This window comes from Saimiri boliviensis, chromosome 2, assembly GCF_048565385.1.
Source record: "Saimiri boliviensis isolate mSaiBol1 chromosome 2, mSaiBol1.pri, whole genome shotgun sequence".
NCBI classification, from domain to species: Eukaryota; Metazoa; Chordata; class Mammalia; order Primates; family Cebidae; genus Saimiri; species Saimiri boliviensis.
Window position 1 is genome coordinate 167542766 of NC_133450.1, and position 24103 is coordinate 167566868.

General features: G+C 36.1%; 1 protein-coding gene across 18 annotated transcripts in view; it reads right to left on the reverse strand.

Moving 5' to 3' along the window:
• NFIB (nuclear factor I B) overlaps positions 1 to 24103 on the reverse strand; it is a 236749-nt gene that overhangs the window by 91803 nt on the left and 120843 nt on the right. For 17 of the 18 annotated variants that reach the window (XR_012516582.1, XM_074394837.1, XM_003928155.4 and 14 more), the window contains one exon: positions 6971 to 7024. Coding sequence is in view for 16 of the 18 variants with exons in the window: in XM_074394837.1 (XP_074250938.1) it covers positions 6971 to 7024 (54 nt within the window). In the remaining 2 variants the exon portion in view is untranslated. Of the gene's footprint in view, positions 1 to 6970; positions 7025 to 7898; positions 23972 to 24103 lie in introns of those variants that run through there. The other variant, XM_010338746.3, reaches the window with a different exon arrangement.

Below are 24103 nucleotides of genomic sequence, written 5' to 3' on the forward strand. Positions count from 1 at the left end.
CTGAATGAGGAGCAAAAGATGTATTTTTTTTTTTAAATAAGAAATAAGTTGGTAGGTAGGAATCAATGAAATAAGAGAGGCAGAGTAATAGGGCTGGGAAAAATGAAGGGCAGACAGAAGTTTCAATAGACACAGAAAATTGATGGCTTCATAAAGCAGGAACACCATGGAAACCAAAGGGTGAAAACATATTTATACAATGTTAATACAAGCTTCTAAAAGATAAATTCTTGCTAGGAAAAAAGTAATCTCTAAAGATACATTTGTACCCTTTCTCATGTCCATACTGAAAACTATGTATCAAAAGTCACTCCACCTTTCCTTTTATGCCAAAAGGCTTACAACAAAATTTGCTTTCTAAAAATTACAATTCTATTTCATCATGAGACTTAAAAGCATCTGTTTCTTTTGCCTCCTTTATAAAATCTCTAACATTCTATTCTTATGCATCTTCTGTAACTTGGCTATGTCATCTTAAGCCTGTAGAGAAGTGCAGTATAAAAATTCAACACATTTCTATTTGGTTCCACATCACATGATACTTTCTGCTGGAAGCCTGGTTAATCAGACTGGGCAGAAGAGGAAGGAGAATGAAGAAACGCCTCACTTTTATCAAGCACCTGCTGTCAGGTGGGCTCCCCTATCTGATCCTCACAACTGGCATGAACATAATTGATTGCATAGAGCAGTTAGCTAACTTGATCATTCTCCTGATGATCCATGCAATCATTCAAGGGAAAATTTTAATTCCAAAGTTCATGCTCTTCTCACTCCACCATGCCACCTATAATGGTGGGAAACAGTGTTTCATGCCTTTGAATTCCTACACCTGTGCTGTAACACTAAAATTTAGTCTTTATCTTAAATATAAATACATATGTAATATATACTTTATATTATACATTACAACTATATATATTATTTTGTATATTTTATGAACAAAAAAGTTTGGGAAAAGCAAGGTTCATATGTAACTCACATATTTATCTTCCCCAGTATCTAGATGAATGTGACGCATACAATAGATGATCAATAAATATCTGTTGGCTGAAAACTCTACCTAGAGACAGCTCTTTCTGAATTATTGTTTATGGTTCTTGGTGTAAAATGTGTGTATTCCCAACTATCCAAGGGCAAATGGCATCTCTGCTTCTAATGTTGAGCTGACTCAAATGTAATATTTAATTGTTAACTCAGCAAATCAGCAGGCAATTAATATTATTTGTTGTCTGATAGAGTAGGTGACTGGGGAGACGTGGAAAAATCTCCTTCTCTCAGGATCTTACAAGATATTCCTAAATTGTCCCCTTTTTTCTCTCTCTCTTTCACATTATTACAAATAATCAGGCTAGAAGCACTGTGGAGGCTGGGCATGGTGCCAACTGCTATGAAGATCAACCTTTCAGGAGTGGGCCATACACAAGTACCCATAATGTACCTTGTAAAATTATGTAGCTGAGGGCTCTATGCTCTTCTGGCTTTTTAAGAATAATTTGCGAAAGAAGTACTTCCCTCATCCTCCCTTCCTTTACTCTGAATCCTATTCTAAATAAGAACTTTACTGAACGTGATGTCTCCAAACAAGTTAGAGGACAAAGAAGAAAAATGTTTCCAAAACAAAATATGTTAAGAAAAAGTCCTTTGATTTTAGCACTGACTCACACAGATCTCATTCTCAAATTACTTAAAGGCTTTACACTATGATGTTAGGTCTTACCCACTGTTAACCAATCTTTGCAGTGTCTTTCTCTATATATTTTTAGGAATAGAGAGGCTCTTCATAGTCGAATGCATATTGTCTAGTGCCAAAGTTTAAAATTACCTTTTAAGTATCATGAAATAGTGCATTTTTCTCCGTTAAAACATCTTGATTCTAATGGACAGAATAAATGAGGACATAACAAGGAATAGACATGAATTTACTAAGAAGTAAATGAGAGGCCAGGCATGGTAGCTCACGCCTGTAATCCCAGTACTTTAGGAGGCCAAGACAGGTGGATCACCTGAGGTAGGGAGTTTGAGACCAGACTGGCCAACATGGGGAAACTCTGTCTTTATTAAACGTACAAAAATTAGCTGGGTGTGGTGGCGCATGCCCGTAATTGCAGCTACTTGGGAGGCTGAGACAGGAGAATTGCTTGAACCCAGGAGGCAGAGGTTGCAGTGAGCCAAGATCGTGCCACTGCACTCCAGCCTGGGCAACAGACTGAGACTCCAGCTCAAAAAAAAAAAAAAAAAAAGTGAATGAATTATGATTTGAAAAAGCCAGAGTAAATTTTCTCTTTTGTTTGAACACCATATTCTAAGATAAAATGTGGTATGAGGTCCTCAAGGTCCTATACGAATTTATCTGCCTTTATGTACAGATTTCAAAGTACTAAGTTTGTCCTAAATTCTTAAGATTTGAAAAAAACAAAGTGAAAAATCAAGCAAATATCAGCTCTAGTGATCCCAACAGATGAAAACGAATACTGCAGATTTTGAACTTATTTTCTTAATAATTATTTGGTTGGTTTCTATTAGTTTTATGACAACCTTCTGTTGGCTTCAATTTCAGTATCTATAAAATAACATTGGAGACAGAGCTATCTCAAAATTTTTATGACAAAGAATTTCTTAAGTGCAAGATAAGCACACAGCTATCATTAACAGATAAGCCTTCTTTGATTTACTCAATTATTTATTTAGTGTCATCCTTGTTCCAGAGAGGATATGAGGTGACTTATTTGAGGTACAGCCAATATATATAATCCTATTGGTTCCCAGAGGTGTTGCCACACTACATGCATAAATCACCACACAAAAGAGCAAAAGCATATGTAAAACCTGCAACAGAGGAAAGTAGCATGTTAAGTCCACATTATTCCAGGTAAGAAAGTTCTGATTAATGATACTAGAAGTGCCCCAAAAGTTTGTATCACAAAATTAGCAAAAACTGCCCTAGGACTTCACATTTCTTTGTCACATTATCAGCCTAGAGCTCCCCACAAAACTACAGCCTTTCTGAATTCCAAAATGAGACATTAGTTTGGAACTGACTTAGAGGTAAAAATCTGAATTCTAGATTGCCATGTTTTCCTTGGATATTACCCATTCTAGCATTAGGAAAGTGATTGAGATCGCGAAATCATAAAGATCACAGCCCAACGAATGTAGACACACAAAATAACAAAGCAAGTCAAAGCTAATTTCAAAACACTGCAATCCAATCAATCACACATTTCCTAAAAGTAGTAGTGGAGTTTTTAATTATTAAAGGTAAAAAACAGACCCATGTCTAAGTCCCAAAATTAATGGTTTATCCTCATTTGGTCCACAACAGTTGTTTGCTACAGTGGAGAGAGGACACTTTAAGTTCTATTGCTCAGGAGGGATTAACTTGTTATAAAAACAAAAGAAGTAACTGAATATAAATATGTAACTTCTGACTCTATCATCAATAAGGCAAACATGTATCCCTAGAAAAATGAAGTGCTTAGTGCTTCTCAGCCAAAATTACAATGCCATGTCCTTGGTGCTATCTGACTTTAGAGCACCTTCATTCTGAAAAGATTATGGTGGCCATCCCTACCATGTAGCAAAGAATGCAAACAAAATATTAAGTCACAAATAGTTTAAAGAAATACCATAAAGACTATTTAAAAGCTCTATAAAAACGACAAAAAACTACTTAAGTATTTTATAAAATAATATCAAACATCCTCCTTTCGAAAATCTGCTGCTTTTGTTGCCTCTGCTTAAATACTAATTCCAATAGAGAAACTCAAGTTAAGAACTACATGTCTATCTGTAGATGTCCATACTACAGTTTGAAGAGCTTTAGGGTCACCCTTCAGAAGTTCTAAATCAGCAAGGAAGTAGACTCAAAGTCAGACAGTCAAGTTTGATGCTGGAGAAAAGCCAAGCCAGAGGGAATGTCAAGTTTGTGGGTAGGCATATACATCTGTACTGATAGGATGACTGGATGGGATTCCACCTTCATGTCAGCAGTGGGAAACAGATTTCAAAGAGCCTGTATCTCCAAAAGGGCTTGAATTTTTGCCATCTCTTCCCAAGCTGTTGGGAAATAAACACAGGAATAGATGGTAGCAATTTCCATGGGTTGCACATCTCCCAGTAGAAAACTACCAGTGAGAAGAAAGTGCTGGCAATCAAAGTGATTTTTTCCAAATGCTTAGCTTGTCTTTGGTATAACAATTCAAGCAGAAAAGTGATTTGCTTGTTTCATTGCTTGTGGCGGTAGCCTCAATTTTTTCACATATGGATTGTGCCTTCTTAGGATACTGAATCTCAATTTTGGAGATTTCATATTTTGACCAAGGCCAGAATATAGAGATTAAAAGAGCTTCCTAAAGATAAATTATGTCCAAATACCAAAGACACTTATAAAATAAGCCTTTAATAGAAAGCATAATTTATTCCAATTGACTACAATACAAAAAACTTAAATTAAGTTCCAATTGTTCACATTTAAAATTGGAAAACATTTTATATTCTAAGTTTTTTAATTTATTTGAAAGTATTACAAAACAAACTCTTAAGTTCATAAAAAATTCTTTAATAATCTCTATGGTTAAGTCCAAAATAGAATTCCTTAATAAACTTTATGGTTTAGTTCGTAGTATAATAATACACAAAGCATATTAAAATGAATATTTTACATTCCGGATAATTAAATACAATTCTAATTATACTCCCTTTAAGTTGGGTATTATGTGTATTTTATTGCATTCTGGCTCTAAAACTAGAATCAATATACGATTTACATATATACAATTTTCAACTAATTGTAAAATGTATTTATATGTAGCAACCCAGTTTCAGGACACAGTCTCAGAAAGGTTTGAGTTCCAAGGAAAATTTTACAGGGAAAAAAAATGAGAGGTTTTCTACCTTGATTGTTTCTGTCTGACATGTTATATGCAAACAGAGAAGTAAAGAGATGACACACTGAATGCAGCAAAAAGGACATTTTAACCAACTTCTTGACAAATATTGAGATGTTATATAACTATTAAAGGATTATTGATTCAGCTCAAATAGAGAACAGTTTTAGGTGAGTATAATTCCTTCTGTACATGTTCAGAAATGTACTTCAAACAATAACTGCTATATTAGTTTCAAATCAAGCTTTCATTCAAATGCAAAAAAACGTATCTTTTGTTTAGTCTGACTTATAATAGCTATCAACTATTTTTCTACCTAAGGTTCTCGTCTAGTCCCATTTCATTCTTTATAAGGTGAGTAAGGAAACTTTTTAAAAAATGTTTGGGCCGGGCGCGGTGGCTCAAGCCTGTAATCCCAGCACTTTGGGAGGCCGAGGCGGGTGGATCATGAGGTCAGGAGATCGAGACCATCCTGGTCAACACGGTGAAACCCCGTCTCTACTAAAAATACAAAAAATTAGCTGGGCATGGTGGTGCATGCCTGTAATTCCAGCTACTCAGGAGGCTGAGGCAGGAGAATTGCCTGAACCCAGGAGGCGGAGGTTGCGGTGAGCCGAGATCGTGTCATTGCACTCCAGCCTGGGTAGCAAGAACGAAACTCCGTCTCAAAAAAAAAAAAAAAAAAAAAAAAATGTTTGGATAAGATTCATTTTGGCTATCATGCAACACAGAGAAAATATCAGTTAATTAAAAAGAAAAAAAAATCTTCGTAAAGTTAAAAGACCCTATAAGTTAATGAAATATTCTGAACTCCAGAAAATTTCTGACGAAATTTACGTATTCTAAATAGTATTTTTGGAAAGATAACTAAAATAGTATCAATCCTCCATTCACACACAAAATAAGATAAATTTAAATGGGAATTATGTTTTAAATTATTCAGTTTTTTAATGTTTTGCTCTCAAAGTATAATAATATTTAAATGATTTATGAAGAAAATGAAAAATCAACTTAGTATATACATTTTTAAATGTGTTTAATTAGAATACATCTACTTGCTGTGTCTTTCTAAAATCATTTTAAGACAAAATTGGTCTGATATACTTTCTTGCAATTTTGGGGTTCTTCTGGTATTTCAACCTCATATTAGCTAAGCACTACTTCAAGAAAGATCAAACAATGGAAGACCTAGAAACTAAATCTACCTGAGGAAAGTTTTTGTACTACCTCCTATAAACTTTTTGGTTTATTTTCAATGAAAAGACAGATGAGATTGTTTGGGAGGTGGAGGGCATGTGTAGCTGGTTCAGGGTTTTTGTGTTTGGTTTTCTTTTTGTTAGTTTATTCTTAGAGCACTCTTTCACTAAAGTCACCAATATAATTCACATTTTTCTAATAATGAAAAACTCCTTGTGCTAGTTTTATCTCATGAGAAAAACCACTGCTCCTAAATCAAAAGCAAAATGCTCTATGTTCAGAGCTATATGAAGACAGCCAAGTTATAAAAGCCCATTTTCAGATCTGGAACAACTTCTGAAAACAAAGGGGGTATTTGGGATACTTTATACTAAAGAAAAAAAAAATATCCTACTTTCATTATTTCCTGATTCTGGAGATCCAATAAAAACCTTATGGAATAGAAAGTCTTGCAAAAATCCTTCAGTGAAAACAGAACCAACCACTCCCACCCCCAACAGCTCCCTTTTAAAGTAATGAGAGTTGGTAAACTATAATTAGAATATGAAAATTTTTACATTTTCTTATGAGTCTTATGAGAAAGATTAAAAGGTCCATTGGCTTTTCAAACAGCAATTATCTTAGCACCTAAAAGATACACAACCAAAATATATGCATAAGAAACACCAACAAAAATTAAAACATTGGTGATTAGGTAAATACTGATGACTTCAATATAAAAGTATTTGCCACTGCAAAGGGCCTGAGCACAATCACATCTTGTCCCGATCATACCTGCTTGCCAGAACAAAATAGGCGGCTGACCAATTATGGGGTGTTTATCTATACAGTGGTACCTTTGTTCTCCAACAATGTCAGATTGCAAATGTCCTGGAACACATATTTACCTGGAGGATTCTTGGCAGGATCATTGTGGCTTGGACTTCCTGATTGTCCAGAATCTATAAAGAAATCACAGAAAATGTTTTCTTTTTAATGTGTTTTGAAAGAATTTCACAATCCTCAAAGAACTTAAAAAAAACCTAAGGTATATAAATGAAGTTGAGTGCTTAAATACAATATACTTTCCCAAGCCTTTTGATAGAAACATTTTAATCATCAAAGTAAATGAATGTGTATACATATTTCTATGTCAAAAGAAAAACACAAGTATTGATCTACAATTTTCTTGGGCTACAGCAAGGTTTTTTTGAAACAAAAGATCTGGCTACAAAGCCACTGAAGATGGTTTGAAGGTTAGGCAAATACTGAGGCCTGTCAGTAGCAATATGAAATAAAGCAGATATATTCTCTTAAAAATGCAGTCTGAGTGTAATTAAACACGCATTTAAAAGCCTGAAAGTATGTTTTTATTCAATGATTAAAATACACAGAAATGAGAGTCCGCTTTTCCAGGATTTCACACATAAGTACAAATACCCACTCCAATAATCCCCCAACCTACTGGATCCAGGCCCAGATTTGTCTACATCCCATAATAGCAATCGATTTGCAAACACCAAGGAAAGCATAAATTACTAGCTAGAAACCAACATGGCTTTGTGGAGAGCAAATGGTTGGATCAATTTAATTTCCATCCGTGGCAGATGGACAGACTTTGCAGATAAGGAGGAAGAGATCAATGTTATATATCTGAATTTCCTACCCCACATTATTCCTCATCAATGCTAAAGAAAGAAATGTGGAAAATATACGACTGTTAGGCAACATGCCTTTCCGGACTGATCTGACACTGTTGTGTTTTGCTCACTCCTCTGCCCTCTTGTCCCCTCTGCATTTATCTGTGTCATTTGTCCCATGTTACTATACACTTACTTGCAAGTTGCTTTGTAATCTTCTTTTATTGGTTCTAGCATTTAAGTTTTGTCTCCCCAACTAAATTGCATGCTCCTAAGCAGAGGCAGGGATTCTGTCTACTTCTTTTGTGTCTTCCTCAGTGTGCCGTTCATGGCTGTGAATGCACTAGGCTTGCAGTAAACGCGGGAGGAAGGATGGCTCGGCTCCAGCAGCCTCTTTGCTTGCCTAGAAAAGGCAATTTTGAACTTGATAATGAATTTCAACAAAATTTCATAGGTGGGGCACAGATGACGGCTCTGTCATAGACTGCCATATACTGACAAGTCTCTTCCCCAAAACCTCGCCATTATACTTGAGCCAGGAGAGTGACTTGGTTAAGCAGGAAAATCATATGCTGGTTTTTTTCATCGGGGTTATTCTGTCCTTCCAGGTAAGTGATTAACATACTGAAATTGCTGCTTCTACTGTTAAATGCAAGAACATTCTGTTAGTTTCTTCTCATATAAAACCTGGTTATTTCTTTCTACTCTTTGCCTCATGCCTGTTAGCTTAGATTTAATGCTGAGATCAGAATTTTACCCCTTCATCCCATTTCCTTAACTGTCTTTTTGGTTTTATTCTAGAAAAGATTTCATGAAATCTTAGCAAGCATATTTAGTGATTCTCATGTTTTCCTCCAATTGTTTCCTGATTTTTCAAAATGAAAGTAAAGAAACTAGAAATGACCACTCTTCATCTGGCTCGAGTCTCCTGACGGCAGCCAGAGAGCTGAGAACACTCTAAAAATCTCTCATCTCCCATGAAGTCCTCTATTTAACTTTTTCTGAAATCAAGGCAAGACTCCCTGACTTATAACTTAGGAAATAAATCTTCGTTCTACGTTCCTATAAAAAATGGTGCAATATGGGCCACTTACCAGGCCTGGAGTATGATAGCTACATAAAAATGATAAATCGTAACTTTTTGCTACAGCATCAGCTATTTTTGCCTTGAGTTCTTCTGACAAATGTCTCTCAGCATTGATACTACATTCCAGTTTAATTTCTCAAGCGATTCCAACATTTTTTAGGAATTTCTACTTATGGATGCTATCCCCAGTGACCAGAATCTCCCTTTGTTTAATTTTCCCTCTAAAGCTATCTCACCGTTTTGAAGGTCTAGACATGCACCCCTCAAGGTGGCTAATGCCAAGCTTCTGATGACACCTGAGATAGTTAAAGTTGTCACTCATTACAGTAGTCGCTTCATTTCAAGAGTTATAGATTCTCTGGCATGAGTCTAAGCATGTTTAGTTACAGCAACTTCAAAACTGTGCCACAAAACTCTTTCCCATCGTCTGCTGCTAAAATTTGGGTCCAGCAGGAAAAGAATGAAGGTCTCTTCCATTCGTAAGAAAATACTCAGCTAGAACAATGGTATCCCCTGTTAACCACAACATCCCACTTAGGAAACTCTACTCTTTTCTGCTGTAAATTACTTTTTCTTCTCATTTCCAACAATTGCAGACCAACTTCTTCAATTGAAAAAATACACTTACTAAGAAAACCACAAGCATTTGAGGGAAAGCTGAAGTAGACCCTAAATTGGAGGCACACATTTGCTTTTTGTAACAATTCCACTTTCTAAAATGATCTGGTGTTTACTGGCACACAATGACAGACTTTCCTTCATACACCAAAGTCCGTGCCCTCTCATGAAATAAAACAGTGTATACTGTGTCCCAGAAACACAGAAGAGAGCCCTCTCAGTAGGCAAGAGATACGGCATTTACTTTTAGACTGTAAATTCTAACACTATAATCTACTTTTAACTCTTATGTCACCTTATATCGGTCATTTAATTCCAACTGCTGGAAAAGGAAGTAACCAGGGAGTCGCGGTTGGCAGAGAAACCAAAAATGAACTGTTATTGTGGTTGACTTCAGAGAAGGAATTATTCAGACCACATCTAAACCCCTTCCAATTCACCACCTAGGTCAAATTACTCTATACCCAAAAGTTTTATTTAACCACTTCCATCACTTTACTCAACACCCCCTACCTCTTGCTTTCTCTCTCTCTTTCTCTGTGTGTGTGTGTGTGTGAGTGTGTGAGTGTGTGTGTGTGTGTGTGTGTGTGTGTGTGTGCTTACTTAACACATTATAGTGAAGCCTGGCTCTGTCCCTCAGTAGTGGTGTGATCTCGTACAAACCTACTTACTCTTAGAGTCTTGGTGTCTTGATCCTGAAAACTGCAATAATAGTATCTACCTTGTAAAATCATTGCAAGATTATATCATATTAAGCACCAAAAGCATTGGGCCAGACACATTCTACATGATCAGTAAATACAAGATATTATTCGTATTAAGCACAGGGCCACATTAAAAATGATTACTATATTTGTTTAAACATATTAAAATGAATAAAAATATTAATAATTTTTAATGTGGCTCTATGCTTAATAATAAACTTTTAGAAAGAAAGGGAGAAAAGGGACATAACTAAGTTCTGTCCATCCCAACAGATGCATCTAAAAATGATTGGTGCATTGACTAAGCATGGAGAAGTGTGTGCCCACCTCAGAATCTGTGTAAACGTTTTCACCTCTCACTCCCCAAAAGGTGCAAGTCCACTGCTTCTTCAAGGCTCTTAGGAGCTGTAATGCTCAAAAGGCAGCAGATACCAGCCAGTTGATGAAAACTGTCCTTCAGAAGGCTCAAGACTTTGAGGAACAAGGCTGGTACAGTTGTGAGCTGCCCAGCATACTGGGGCTGGTGTCTGGAATTTTTTTTTTTTTTTCCAGAGACAGAGTCTTGCTCTGTTGCCCAAGCTGGAGTGCAGTAGCGTGATCTCAGCTCAGTGCAACCTCCACCTCCTGGGTTCAAGCAATTCTTGTGCTTCAGCCTCTCAAGTAGCTAGGACTACAGGCCATACCACCACACCCTGCTAATTTTTGTATTTTTTGGTAGAGATGGAATTTCACCATGTTGGCCAGGCTGGTCTCCAACTCCTGGCCTGAAGTGATTTGCCCACTTCAGCCTCCCAAAGTGCTGGGATTACAGGCAAGAGCCACCATGCCCAGTGTAGTGTCTGGAAAGATTTTGATGCAGTAGAGAAAAAGAGAGGAGCTTTTAAAGGCAGCCAGCCAAAACCAGTGCTCCCTCACTCCCTTCCACCTCTCATTTTCTCTTCCTTGATCTGTCTCTATTTTCTACATTTTTGTGTTGTCTCTCTCTGACTTGACTGGACACAATGTTTAACTGAAATAGATTTTGTATTACATACTTGTGAAACTTTCATGTTCCCCATTCTTTAAGTGTGGATTAAACATATATTTATTCTTCTGGGGAAAAAAAAAGTAATGAAGTTATTTCTAAATTATTATCTTTTACACTCAGTTTCTTCTTCTCCAGGTTAAAGCTTCTCCAGGAATAAGAAAAAGTTCACACTCATGCAGAACCCATGCCAAGTTTTCCATCCTTTCACCCACTCCTTTTTTAAAAAGCAGTCAATCTCTCATGACTCTTCTAGTATCTAAGCTTTTCCTAAACAGTGAGCAGTTTTTCCTAATGATCCGATTTTATGGAAGACCCTAGGATACATAAATGATCAAATGGCTTGTCCAGACTTATACAGCAAATATTAAACATATGTTCTTTATATGGGCAGCCTATTCAGGCACACTACTTCTTGAATTGTTATGATGCAATCCTAAAATCATGCAAAGCCAAGTGATTTTTCAGTAGATTAAATATTTCTGGGAAACTTACCTTCCCCTAACTTCCCTCCCCTTTCTGTCATTCACCAATACATTTAAAATCTTTTTCAGAATTTTAAAAAAACTTTTAGCTATTTTCTGTATCTAAATTGGAAGTAATTATTAGTATCATTGAAGTCTATACATTAGGTTAGTATACATCAGTATAACTGAAGTCTATACACTATTGAAGTTTTAAAGAGAGGCCAATTCCATAATTGCAATTTAGTTTGGATTGTCTCCATTAAGTAAAGGAAATTCTAATGTTTTATGGACAATCTGGTAGAAGCCCTATAATATTTGTGTTAAATATATATGACAATAAATAAATAATAGCCTGTAAAGTATTTGTTACTGAGCACTAACTTTCTGGAGTAGATACACTGCAACTATCTGAGGTAGATAAATCATCAAAACTGTCAAAGATTTTTTCTGGGTCATTAATGTAAGCATCATCTAAATGCAAATCAATTAAGATTTATGCTCACTCCTGTAATCCTAGCACTTTTGGAGGCCGACGCAGGTAGATTGCTAGAGGCCAGGAGTTTGAGACCAGTCTGGCCAACTGGGGGAAATCCCATCTGTACTGAAAAATACAAAAAATTAGCCGGGTGTGGTGGCACACACCTGTAATCCCAGCTGCTTGAGAGGCTGAGACATGAGAATTGCTTGAACCCAGGAGGTGGAGGTTGCAGTGAGCCGAGATCACACCATGTATTCCAAACACTTGGGAATGTTGGAGCACAGTAGGGGCTCCATAATACTTATTACATTTCTATTTAATTTATAAAAATGACCTTTAAATATTGTTTTTAAAAAAGAATATATACTCTATGCCATTTAGAAGCTCAGAGCCTGCCTGAAGAGACAGAAATATACAAATTTTAAAAATACATAAATCAAGAGGGGACAGATAATTCTTCCTAGGAAGGGTGGGCAAGGGCATATCATAAGAGATATCAAAAGAAGGTCCCCTTAGAAACAATGCCTTGAAAAACTGACCTGATTTCCCAACTTTCCAAGACATATTTCAATCTTTTACCAAGATGATCTTTATAAGACCCCAAACTGATTAAGCCAAACATCTGCTAAAACCTTTACATATAGCCTGAAAATACTCTAATTTTTTAGTATTCCATTCATGGCACCTTGATCGGGCTCCCATCAACACCTGCGTCATACTTTAACCTTTCAGTTCCTTGCATGTTCCCCTGCATTTGCTATCTCCACGTCTGCACATAATGTTCCCTGTTTTTTTCCCTGAAGTTCAACATGGTGAGGTCATCCCCTTCAGACCCTCAACAATGTGACACAAGGTCTATTGCCCTATTTAGCCTTACAGCCCTAATTTTTGGGATGGGGCCTGGCACATTTGGTTAAGTCAAATGAACAGAAAACTATCCGTCTATAAGCTATTAAAGTGCACAAAGAAAAGAGACAAAGGCGCACTGCTCTGTGCAAAATCATACATTAGAAGTCAAAGAAATACATTTCTTGTGACAAGCAAGGGGAACAGACACACAATTCCCAGGGCTAAGTCTCCCAGTCTAATGTAAGCCTCAGTTCTACTTTCTTACTTCCTAAAGAAATATTTGGAAACAAGACAGATAGAGTAGATAAGAGAAACTATTCTGAGTCAGAAATAAATTTTTATCTGCCTCTTATAAAGAAAATAAATGTTTAGTGAAGGTCCATGTCTCTAGTTTGCAAGCACTGGACCAAGAAAGTGTTAATGACCTTTACATATAAACTTTCTCCTCTTAGATGAGACTTCTTTCAGGAACTCTTTTTATTTTCTGACACCATCACTTGATAATCAACAGAAAAAGACAACCAGAGAAGCATCATTTTAATTTAAAATCATTTTGATGCAGAGAAGGAGCTATACAAGGTGAGTTGTCAGGTCTTCTGTGGCTCTAAAAGTCTATGATTCCATAACAATATAGCTTTTATATCAAGGGATATCAGAGGAGTAAATGAAACCCACACTGTAACCTGTTAACCTACAGATAGCCTCTTGCTAGAACTAAACTTAGTCATCATGTGATAAAGGGCCCCTTTGTCATAGTCCTTTGCCTTAAGCAGGTGAAGAAATAGCCCATTGTCAACGAAAGAATACCATGAGATTTTTTTTTTAAGGCTTAGAATAGTCTCTTTCTTTCTCTCCAAAATATTATTAATTACTAATATAATAAAATAGTCTATTTTTAAAAATTAAATATATAGCATGGCAGAAACGATGTAAGAGGTAAGAAATAAAAACTTGAGGGAAGGAATACAAATGCCTGTCTTTCATAGTGAAGAAACAAAAAGGTTAAACAAAAACATTTATATTATTAAGCGTAATGGAGAGCAAACTACTCTTGGGCCAAACCTTCTCTCTCTTCCCCTCTCTCTACCCAAAGTTTTCTGCCTCACCCTTTGCAGTTTACTGTCTACTACGAGTAATTCCTTGGGATTTATAGCACATTAGCTTTCCATGATCATAATTCCTATTACATAATTTGGCTTTTTTTTTTCCCCAGCACAGTTAAAACACTAGGCAGCTTCAGTTTTAATGCAAGGTTGCTTCATTGCTTTGGGTGACACAAAATTATAGTTTTACAATATTTCCTTTTCTGCATATTAGATGCATATTAAAATAACACAAAGAAAGAACATGGGAAAACTGAGTGTTTTCCTTGCCTCTCGGAAGCATGTAAATGTATGGGAAATGGTTTCTCTCTCTCTCTCCTTTATTCTCTCTCTCTCTCTCTCTCTCTCTCTCTCTCATACACACACACATACACACACACACACACACACACACACACACCCCTACCTCATGTGTGTCTGTGTGTGTGTGTGTGTGTGTGTGTGTGTGCGCCTGTGTCTCCCTTTATCTCCCTCTCTCCCTCTCTCCTTCTGTCTCTGTATTTCTCTCTGTCTCTTTTCAATAGGGCATTATATTATTTGCAGTCCACTTCATCGAGAAACTTGGTTAACAAGCTGTACATGGGAAGTTTTAACTTTATCACTTTGTTAACGGAATCCCTGACCTGTTTTTAGTGAATCTGTACTTCTCCTAAACCCAGTGCTGAGCAATAAAAGAAATTAGACATCTCTGAATATTTGGGCAGAACCAAAATAACATTTGGGAGATGCAGTTTCCTGCATATTTCAAATCATTTACTATCTCACATCTGAAGGCCTATATCTTCAGATCCCTGTTTCTGTTGGCTAACATTGATTTTAAAATATATGTTTGATTTAGCAAAATGCATAGTTTAAAAAGATGTTGCTACATTTAAGATCTTCATGATAAAGTAATTTTATTAACCAAAGAAAAACATAGAACTGGAGAGTAGATATACAACATATCCTATTTCATTCCTGAACATTCCACTTGTTCTAACATTAAACTTTCTTTTAAAGAGCCACTTTTTTGCTTAACAGGGAGATTAGGTTCAAAGCATCATATCCCAAGGATTAAAATGAGGATTTGTTAGGGCTCAAGACTGAAATTTGTCCACAGAGAATTAGCTGAAAAACATAGGTCACTGAAATTTACGGTGGAAAAAAAATCATATATGAATAAGAAAGCAAATCAAACCATTCTACCACAGGGGACTACTAACGAACCCCTGTAAATATGAAACCCCTGCACGAAAAGTGTTAAACCTGCCAACATCTCTGACCTGAGGGCTGCAGTCCTTCATTAAGTAGCAGCAACTCCCCCCTCACCCAACAATAGGAAGCTAGGATCATCGTATCTGACCTTTCTGCCCTAAGATTAAGTTCAATAACTTTCTACTGATCTAGGGATTGAGTGAACCAAAGGTCATAATCAGGATCGCCTACACTTCTTGCTTTTGAAGGCTTTAACCTATAGAATGCAAAAACACCGTACTGGTCATTGTCAAGATTGCTGACTTTCTACAGTGTGTTTTCAATTAAGTAAATAAAACGTAATTAAATCAAGATTGCATAATATGTTTTTGATTTGTAATCTCATTTAAATTAATTAACTGACTCAATCCTTGCTTAGTTTTTAAACTGGTCGAGTTAGGGAAAGAGTCCCTGGGAGCAAATCCAGTTTTCTATCTTTAAAAACAAGGCAAAGCAATCTGGCATACTTAAAAAATATATTAAATGCACCAGCATAAGATAAATACAGAGGCAAGGGTGCTAATGTAGAGGAGGGAGGAGTTTTATGGCATGATTTTGACTAAAAGAAATAGCTCTCTCACTAGAGAGAAATAAACTAAAACATTATTTATTCAAAACATTTCTTTTCCAATTTTATGAAGATTGCATATTTGTTGGAAGCAAAACATTTCCAGCTGTATTTTAAGTTTCTGAAGAGAGCTGTAAGATTTATAATCTTTCATAAACGCTGCCCATATCTTATAATATTAGATGAACACGCCACTGCGTACTTTGAGAAACAATTTGCCAATGCAGTTTGCCACGTGAAAATAATAAAGTCCTTTCCAAAACCCAGTCAGATCCAGTAGGAAAAGATGAGATGAATGTTCTGTCTTTTCCATCTGGGAGATATTTTGGATTTCAGCTATACTATGTAATACACATTTTTTTTCCCTTGGAAACGAAGAAACCTGCATTTCATAGCAAGGTATGTAGTGCAAAGAAAATGCTGGTGAAGTAAGAACCTGGAAATGAAAACCAGAATGTCATCAGACTCAAGAACGTAATCATGGAGGCAAATTGAAAAATCAATGCAGAATTTCAACATAAACCAAATGCAATGTTTATGATCCTATTAATCTTAAATTTTTATCTTAAAAAGAAAGCATAGAAAAATCAGTGCTGTTTTACCTCCAAAGTCTTGAACAGCATTTATGTTACTACCTAGCACCATGACTTACATACCTACTTCGGTTTATCCTGGAGTCTTCAGGTATTATTCTAAATCCCACACACACAACACTCCTGTGTACACATGGCCCTTCTGTGCTATGTCGTTTCATGTATTTTCCCAACACTTAATATATGTAGGTTAAAACCGGACAGAAGACTTTCTAACATTTCACTGGCAATCTTTCTTCTCAGGGAACAGGACATGTTCTCTCTAAACTGTTTAGAGTCATGACTCCCGGGCTCTATTCAGCAACTGTCAAGCACTTGTACACTGACCCTAAGCAAAGCATGTCATGCACGAATCAGTTTTCATCTTTCCCAGTCACAACTGGTTAAGGAAAGGTAAGAGTTTAGTCTTAGGTGTTTTCAAAGGAATTAGAAATAATAGAAAAACAGTAACTTCATACAACAATTAAATATGCACAAGTATTTTTGTGGAAAAGTCTGTGAGATATAGATAGATAGATAGATAGATAGATAGATAGATAGATAGATAGATTTAATGTACCTTACTTTCAGGTTTAATTAGTCCTCCTCCCTCCTCCAAAAAAAAAAAAAAAAAAAAAAATCCCCACCTAGTTGGTTGCACTGCCCCTTGCAAACACTGACAACACAGGTAATTGAAGGCCTGGGTCAGAGTCCAAGTCTTCTGCTACATTTTCAAACCCATGGGGTCAAGAAACAGTCTTATTCACTGCCCTAGCATAATCTTGGCTCATAGCAGATGCTCAATCAGTATGTGTTGAATGGCTAACCACTGTATTACAGAGAATAAGATGATGGCTGGTAGCACTTGAAACAGTTCAGCTTTCTTAAATTACAAACAAACTGCCAGTAATGGCAATCATAATATTTAGTTGTTTGATTATTATCTACACATATTCTAATTTTTAAGTTTCTACAACCTCTCTACAAATACAAAAATAATAAAAAGTCATATTCTTATTTCTTCACTGCTCATCTTATCATACGTATGTGTTCCTAAAAAGACATTTTTAATTGGATACAGATTTCTCTATTATGTCAGCTAAAAAGATACTTTGCCAAATCATTAAAATGTTTATGTTTATATCATTATATGAGCTTAGAGAGAAGAAACTGGATAGGATTTTTTCTATCTTATGTTATTTACATGTGATTAATAACCAGTCCTTGCTTTATTATTAAATCATGGCTCTTAAGTTTGTGATAATACATTCATATAAAAATAAACATAGATATTTAATTTCAAGATACATAACAATTAACTGGTTAATAAAGTAAGACAATGCAGGGCACACTTTCTACCAAGGTAAAGTAGGTTTGTATGTGGAGCATTCATTACTGCTTCTGTTCATGAAATAGCTTTATCATAATATTAGAGGAAAAAAAATCAGATAAGTCATTTGATGAACAGGAAGCTTGCTGATGTGGCAGATAATAGTATTAAATGTCCTAATAGTTCCTTGACAAGTGGTTCAAAGAACCTCTGTCCCCATGTTTTCAAGGCAAAAGCTAATTTACCAGGAATAAAACTACTTGAATAATGCATCATTGAACTAACATTTTTGAAAAGGGATAAAATGAGGAAACAAATAAGGAGACTGTAACTTCCTCTTGCAGATTAAAACTGCGCATGAAAAGAAAGGAACTCAATTATATTGATAAAATAAAAACAAAAAATAGCTAACAAAATTTTCCTTTTTTAAAGAGAAGCTCAAGAATATTTTAATAAATGAAATAATGTATTTGAAAGAATGCTGAAGAGTCTGGAAGCTCAGAGAAACATAAAGATGGGGAATTATAATGGGCAGCAGTCTTACAGTCATTCTTTAAGAGAACAGTTTAAAATACAGATTATACTGGCCAGGCACGGTGGCACACACCTGTAATCCCAGCACTATGGGAGGCTGAGGTGAGTGGACCTGAGGTCAGGAGTTCAAGAACAGCCTGGCCAACATGGTGAAACTCCATCTCTACCAAAAATACAATAATTAGCTGAGTGTGGTGGCAGGTGCCTGTAGTCCCAGTTACTTGGGAGGCTGAGGTGGGAGGATCACCTGAGGTCAGAAGTTTGATACCAGCCTGACCAACATGGTGAAACTCCATCTCTACTGAAAATACAATAATTAGCTGAGTGTGGCAGTGGAGGTGCCTGCAGTCCCAGCTACTTGGGAGGTTATAATGGGAGGATCATTTGAGCCCTGGAGGATGAGGCTGCAATGAGGTGAGATTGCACTACTGCACTCCAGCCTTGGTGACAGAGTGAGATCCTATTGCAAAAAAAATAAATAAAATACAGAAAATTTAACCAAGGATAATAGACGCCTACCATGAAATGTACTACTCATTACTATGGTAATTTGGGAAACAGGAAAATAAATGATGAGGAGCATGTTCATTTGCTATATCCATTTTAAAGAAGGGAACCGAGAGTATAATGGTGCGGAGCTGTGTACCAGGTGCTCGTGATTCCGCCCATTTTGTCTTGTTACTCATTTTATCCTTAATAGAGATTCAGATCAACTCCTTACATTCAAAAATGTCTAAATCAAATCCAAAGAGTACGTAAAAAACGAAGTTTCTGCATAATGTCCCATCCATATGCCTTAACCCTGAATGATATCAAACCTATGTAATCTTAGACATCAATGCCTTCCAGATGTGACAAAATTTTAACACAGACCAACTTCAAGCTTTTTACTGCCGACTCATCTCCCATGCTCATAAAGATTATTTTCATTGCACATACCATTACATATGGCTAATGTTCAGTTTTCCAAATTGATTATTATCCTGCCATTTCAAAACTGACATTGCCTTCCAATCCAATCAAAAAGAAAACCATGCTGCATACTCAACCACCAACAAACACACACACACACAAAACAAGAAATCACATCATTTCCAAGTTCTAGATAGTGCTTGGTTACAAGACCAGTTGAACTCCTCCTTGTCCACTGTTGGTACCTCCAAAAGATGAGAAAGGGAAAGAAGGGATCATCCAATCCTTTGTCAGAGTTAATTGCCATAGGAATAATTTGAGCCTGTCACCTGTTGTTTTTGGTCTTAAAGACTGCTTCTAATTAGACAAGATCAAATTCTTCTTGATATTTAAAGCATGTTAAATTCTAAAATTAACAAACAAGACTGTTCATGGATGTTTTTCAAAATCATCTAACAGCAAACCCATGATAAAAATTTATAAACTAAATTTTCAGAAAGGATTTAAAAAATTAGTAACTCAATACCAGTAAGAAAAACTGATGCAATAAAGCTTTGGGTGATATTATGCAAACTTATTTCCCCTGCCCCAAATGACTGTTTGAATCTTACCTAAATCTCATTGCTCCACGCACCCCCAAAATTAGGATTGCCATCTAATGGTAACTTGTCCTCAGATCCATCCTGAACTCTGTGCCTGCAAACTGCCCTTCTCAGTTCCATTAACTACTGACTTCAGGCTAGGTCCAACCAACAGTTGGCAACGGTAGGAGTTTGGGAATTTGGAGGGTGGGAAGAAAGAAGGGGAGGTATTCCTTCCCTCTTCTTCTTTGACATTTGTCTCCAAACAGTGACTTTTTTCCTTTTGTGATTCTTGCTTCCACTGTTACAAGTTCCTCCTTCTGTGATGCCCTCCCTTCAGGCAACTCCAGATCAATTTGTGGTAGATTCCTATTGATGCTGATGTCTGGGTCACCTCACTGCCCATTCAGCTTTTCATCTATTCTAATATCACTGTAATTGGCCTTGCCCATGAAATTCCTTCTATTGGACTATCTGGTAGTTTATTTTACTCAAATCTGACAGATACATTTGTTTTATGAAGTTTGACATATCTATCACTCTAAAATAAGTGTCAAGTAATAGAGTTAAACAGTATTTGAAAAATGTAACTCTTAAAATATCAATAGATTTCAAGCATTTGTTATGATTCTCATTTAAAAAGAAAAAAGATGAGACAGCACTGCCACCATTCAGTACTAAGTACAAAATCCTATATCCCAAAATTTTTTGTAATGCACATTGATACATAAAAATTATCAAGTTTTTTTTAAAAAGTTAATTAGCTTTTCAATGCTGTGTTCTAAACATATCTCTTCCGGGAGGTTTCCTGATAATTCCACCCTTCCATCCAAATTTACTATTTCTTCTTTTTATCATCTCCTAGTCTCTCTATCCAATTTTTAACAAGTTGCACATACCAACTTTTTCTTGTGTGTATGTTTTTCCTGCAAACATGACTGTATGCTCCTTGACTGGAACAATTATAAGTTTGATTGCCTTTGTAAAACACTATACATTTACTTATATTTCATGACACAAACAACTTTGAAATGCTATCAATTGTCGGAATAACAGTCTGATAGGGATAATCAAAAGGTTATCTTAAATATGCACCACTATACATCAATGTAAGAATAATACGTAATAGGAAAGAAATAATTTCAACATTACTCTGTTTCCTTTAGGAAATGTTTCATGAGTCGCCACTTGACAGCAGGTATTTTACATAAGAAAAATTACAAAATAAGAACAGACAAAAGTATTTTTTCTAACAGCATAGTACACTCTATGGCTTTCTGCTAAAACACTCTACGAATAGGAGAAAACAAAAATATTGATGTTCATATGCACAGGGATATATGTGAACTCACAGTACCAAAACGTTGGAATCCCAAATGCAGAGTACCAATATACTTAATATTTTAAACTGTGCTAGATAACAGCCCGGCTAGAGGAAAGTGGCATAACGGAAACACATACAGCATCAATTCACATGGTGCCAACTTTTTGGGATAGAACTAACAGGAAGACACTGGCGCTGGATGTGTACATCTAGCTGCTATCATTGCACTCTATGCAATGTCCCTCTACATCCTCTCTCTCAATCATTTTCAACCCCCACCCCCAAGATTTACTTTATATCTCTTTTTAAAACATTATTTTCCTGGTTGGTGACAGTTACCACAAACATCATACAGAAATCATTTCAACTAAAAATACATGTTTATTATTTTTTTAATCTGACCCTGAAATGTATTTTAGTCAACTTATGTCACATAAAGCAAACTTCTAAAGCATATTTATAAATTTAATTCAATAAATATTTACTGAAAAAAGAAAATGGGCTGGGGTCTAAATAGACATACAGTGGCCATGAAGTAAGTCTAGCAATAACTTCCACTTTTTATGTTTTCCACCACTCTTTATTTTCCCCAATGAGAAAATTATAGCGTGATGGGTAAGCTAAGAGACAATCTCCATAAATATGACAGCAGACATACTGCACAGACATTAAAAGCCACAAGAATAATGCTGAGACCACAAGACAGAAATAACTCTTGACTTTTTCTGGTAATGGGAGTGAAATGGGTGGGACAGGGAGCTTAAAGCCAGATAGGAAAACAGATCCAAATTTTAACCGGGTTTTTTTATTACACACATACTATTTGAACCTTAAACCTTCCTTGTAAGTTACAGTCAAAAAAGAAAAAAGACATTGAGAAGAAATAAAAATTATCCCAGTTCTTCCAATGTATTGTATATGTGTTTGCTATGATTTAAGAATTATACCGCAGGAATAGATAATTCAGTTAGAGTCAATATAAAACAAATGATATCGAATTGTTTACATTACACTAAGCAGATAGCAAATTATGATATAATTTGGCTGATAAATACGTTGAAACAGGCACTCTCCTAGACATGGGATGATAGAGCAAAGAACTAAGTTCCACCTTCAATGTATTTGAAGGTCTGTTTGAAACCAATTTACAAAAAATCTCCATCCACTTATCAGTGTCACAGAAAGTAGAACAAAACAACACTGAAATCATCTTATTAGCAAATTATTTTTTAATACTGGAGGTGCACTCTACCACCTCAATCCAGCACACATACTTCTCTCTCTCTTTCTCTCTCTCTCTCTCTCTCTCTCACACACACAAACACAAAAGAGAAAGAGATCCCCTGAGCTTCTTCAGAATGTTCTACACCTGACCTGGAAGGAAATCCAATTCTTCTAGGCTTGCTTAAGCCAGTTAGGGTCCCAGAGAATGCTGTGGTGGTTATCTGCCCAAAAATTGAACTGAAACCATTAATTTACTTCTTAGAACCAATCAATTTTGGCAAAAGACGTTCAAAAAAAAAAAAAACTTTTGGTACAACTGACTTACACAGAATTTAAACCACCAGAGACGGCAAGGTTTGATGTTACAGCTTCCATCATTACTCTGCAAAGCTCTGTCACTGCCTGATAAATGTACATTGCTTCTCTCTCCTGTGACACTTTTAGGAAATAATGCTTGCCATTTTCCATCTTATAGACAAAATATTATATTTTTTAGAAAACTCCATATCTAAGGAATACTTTCATGAAGTAAAGATGGGATAAAACATCAAGCTAATTTTGTAAGCACATGAAACAGAGAAATAATCTCGAAGAAAATGATAAATTCTAATTTTTATTTGAAAGTCTAAAGCACATATGAGAAGACTTTTATTGTGTTGCTGCTTCACTCTCATTTACTTAGTTTTCTTTATTCAATGTTAATATAAATGACTGCAGTGAAGTCAGGATTGCAGAACAAATTTGAATTCAGAAGTTCCATTACCCCAATCTAGATCCCAAAGCCAAAGCTTCCTCCTCACATTAGACTCTCATTCAAAGCTATCACTGTGTTTTTAAAGTGACAACACTGTTCAACTTTCTTTTCACAGAGCAGGAATCCTTATGGCATTAAGGGTATGTATATGTCACACCATGAAAAGTACAATGACATCGTAAAAATGGAAAAAAGAATCTAGTGAGGGCATTTGCAGGAAAAGTGGGGTGGGAAACTTAAGAAAAAGTTTTTTAAACTTTCCTTTGCAAAAGAAAGTTTGTAATAATAAAATAATAACTGGAAGTTCCCTATTAATATCATCCAGCAATTATCAAAAATAGAATAAATTAGCTGATTATGATCCGCTCACCTGGTAGAGAACAGCATGTATCTCCTTAGTCCACTGGCAGTGCTAATGGTGCCCCTAAGTGATGGATGTTTTCTTTCTATGTTCACGCTGGTTGAACTTAATTTTCCCTTCACCTGTTTAACTGGATTAGTTTTCAGCTTAACATTCATTAAGCATTAAGACATAACAAGAGGTGCAGTGATGATGAGATAAAAGTCTCAAGGCCATTGCTCCTCCCATGAGACACTCAGGGAGGATGCATGGTAAGTGAAAGATGGTTTCACTTACTTCGGTTAAGGTGAAGAAATAGGAATTCATTCTACAACTTTGAAAATCAAAGAGAGAGCCTTTAAAAAAGCCATGTATTTATGTTTTGCCTAATTTTTCATTTTTTTTCTGATTAGAAGGCAAGGTCTGATTAAATGTGGGTTATTTGTCATATTTCAGCTTCTAGTTTGTGGAAGGGAATTCCTGCTTAAGGGCGGGCATGCTGCCACTCCCTACTCTCCCCAGCAGCAGCACACTGGGCACTTGAGGAGCCAAAAGCCCCACACCAAAATACACCACCTGTTTAATCACAAAGCGAACAGCAGTTGACAGCATCAAGTTCTCTGTGTCTACTCCCCAGAGAATGTGTCCTCCAAGGCTCCTTGAAATCAGGTTGAAAGATTAGTAGAAATTTTACTCCCA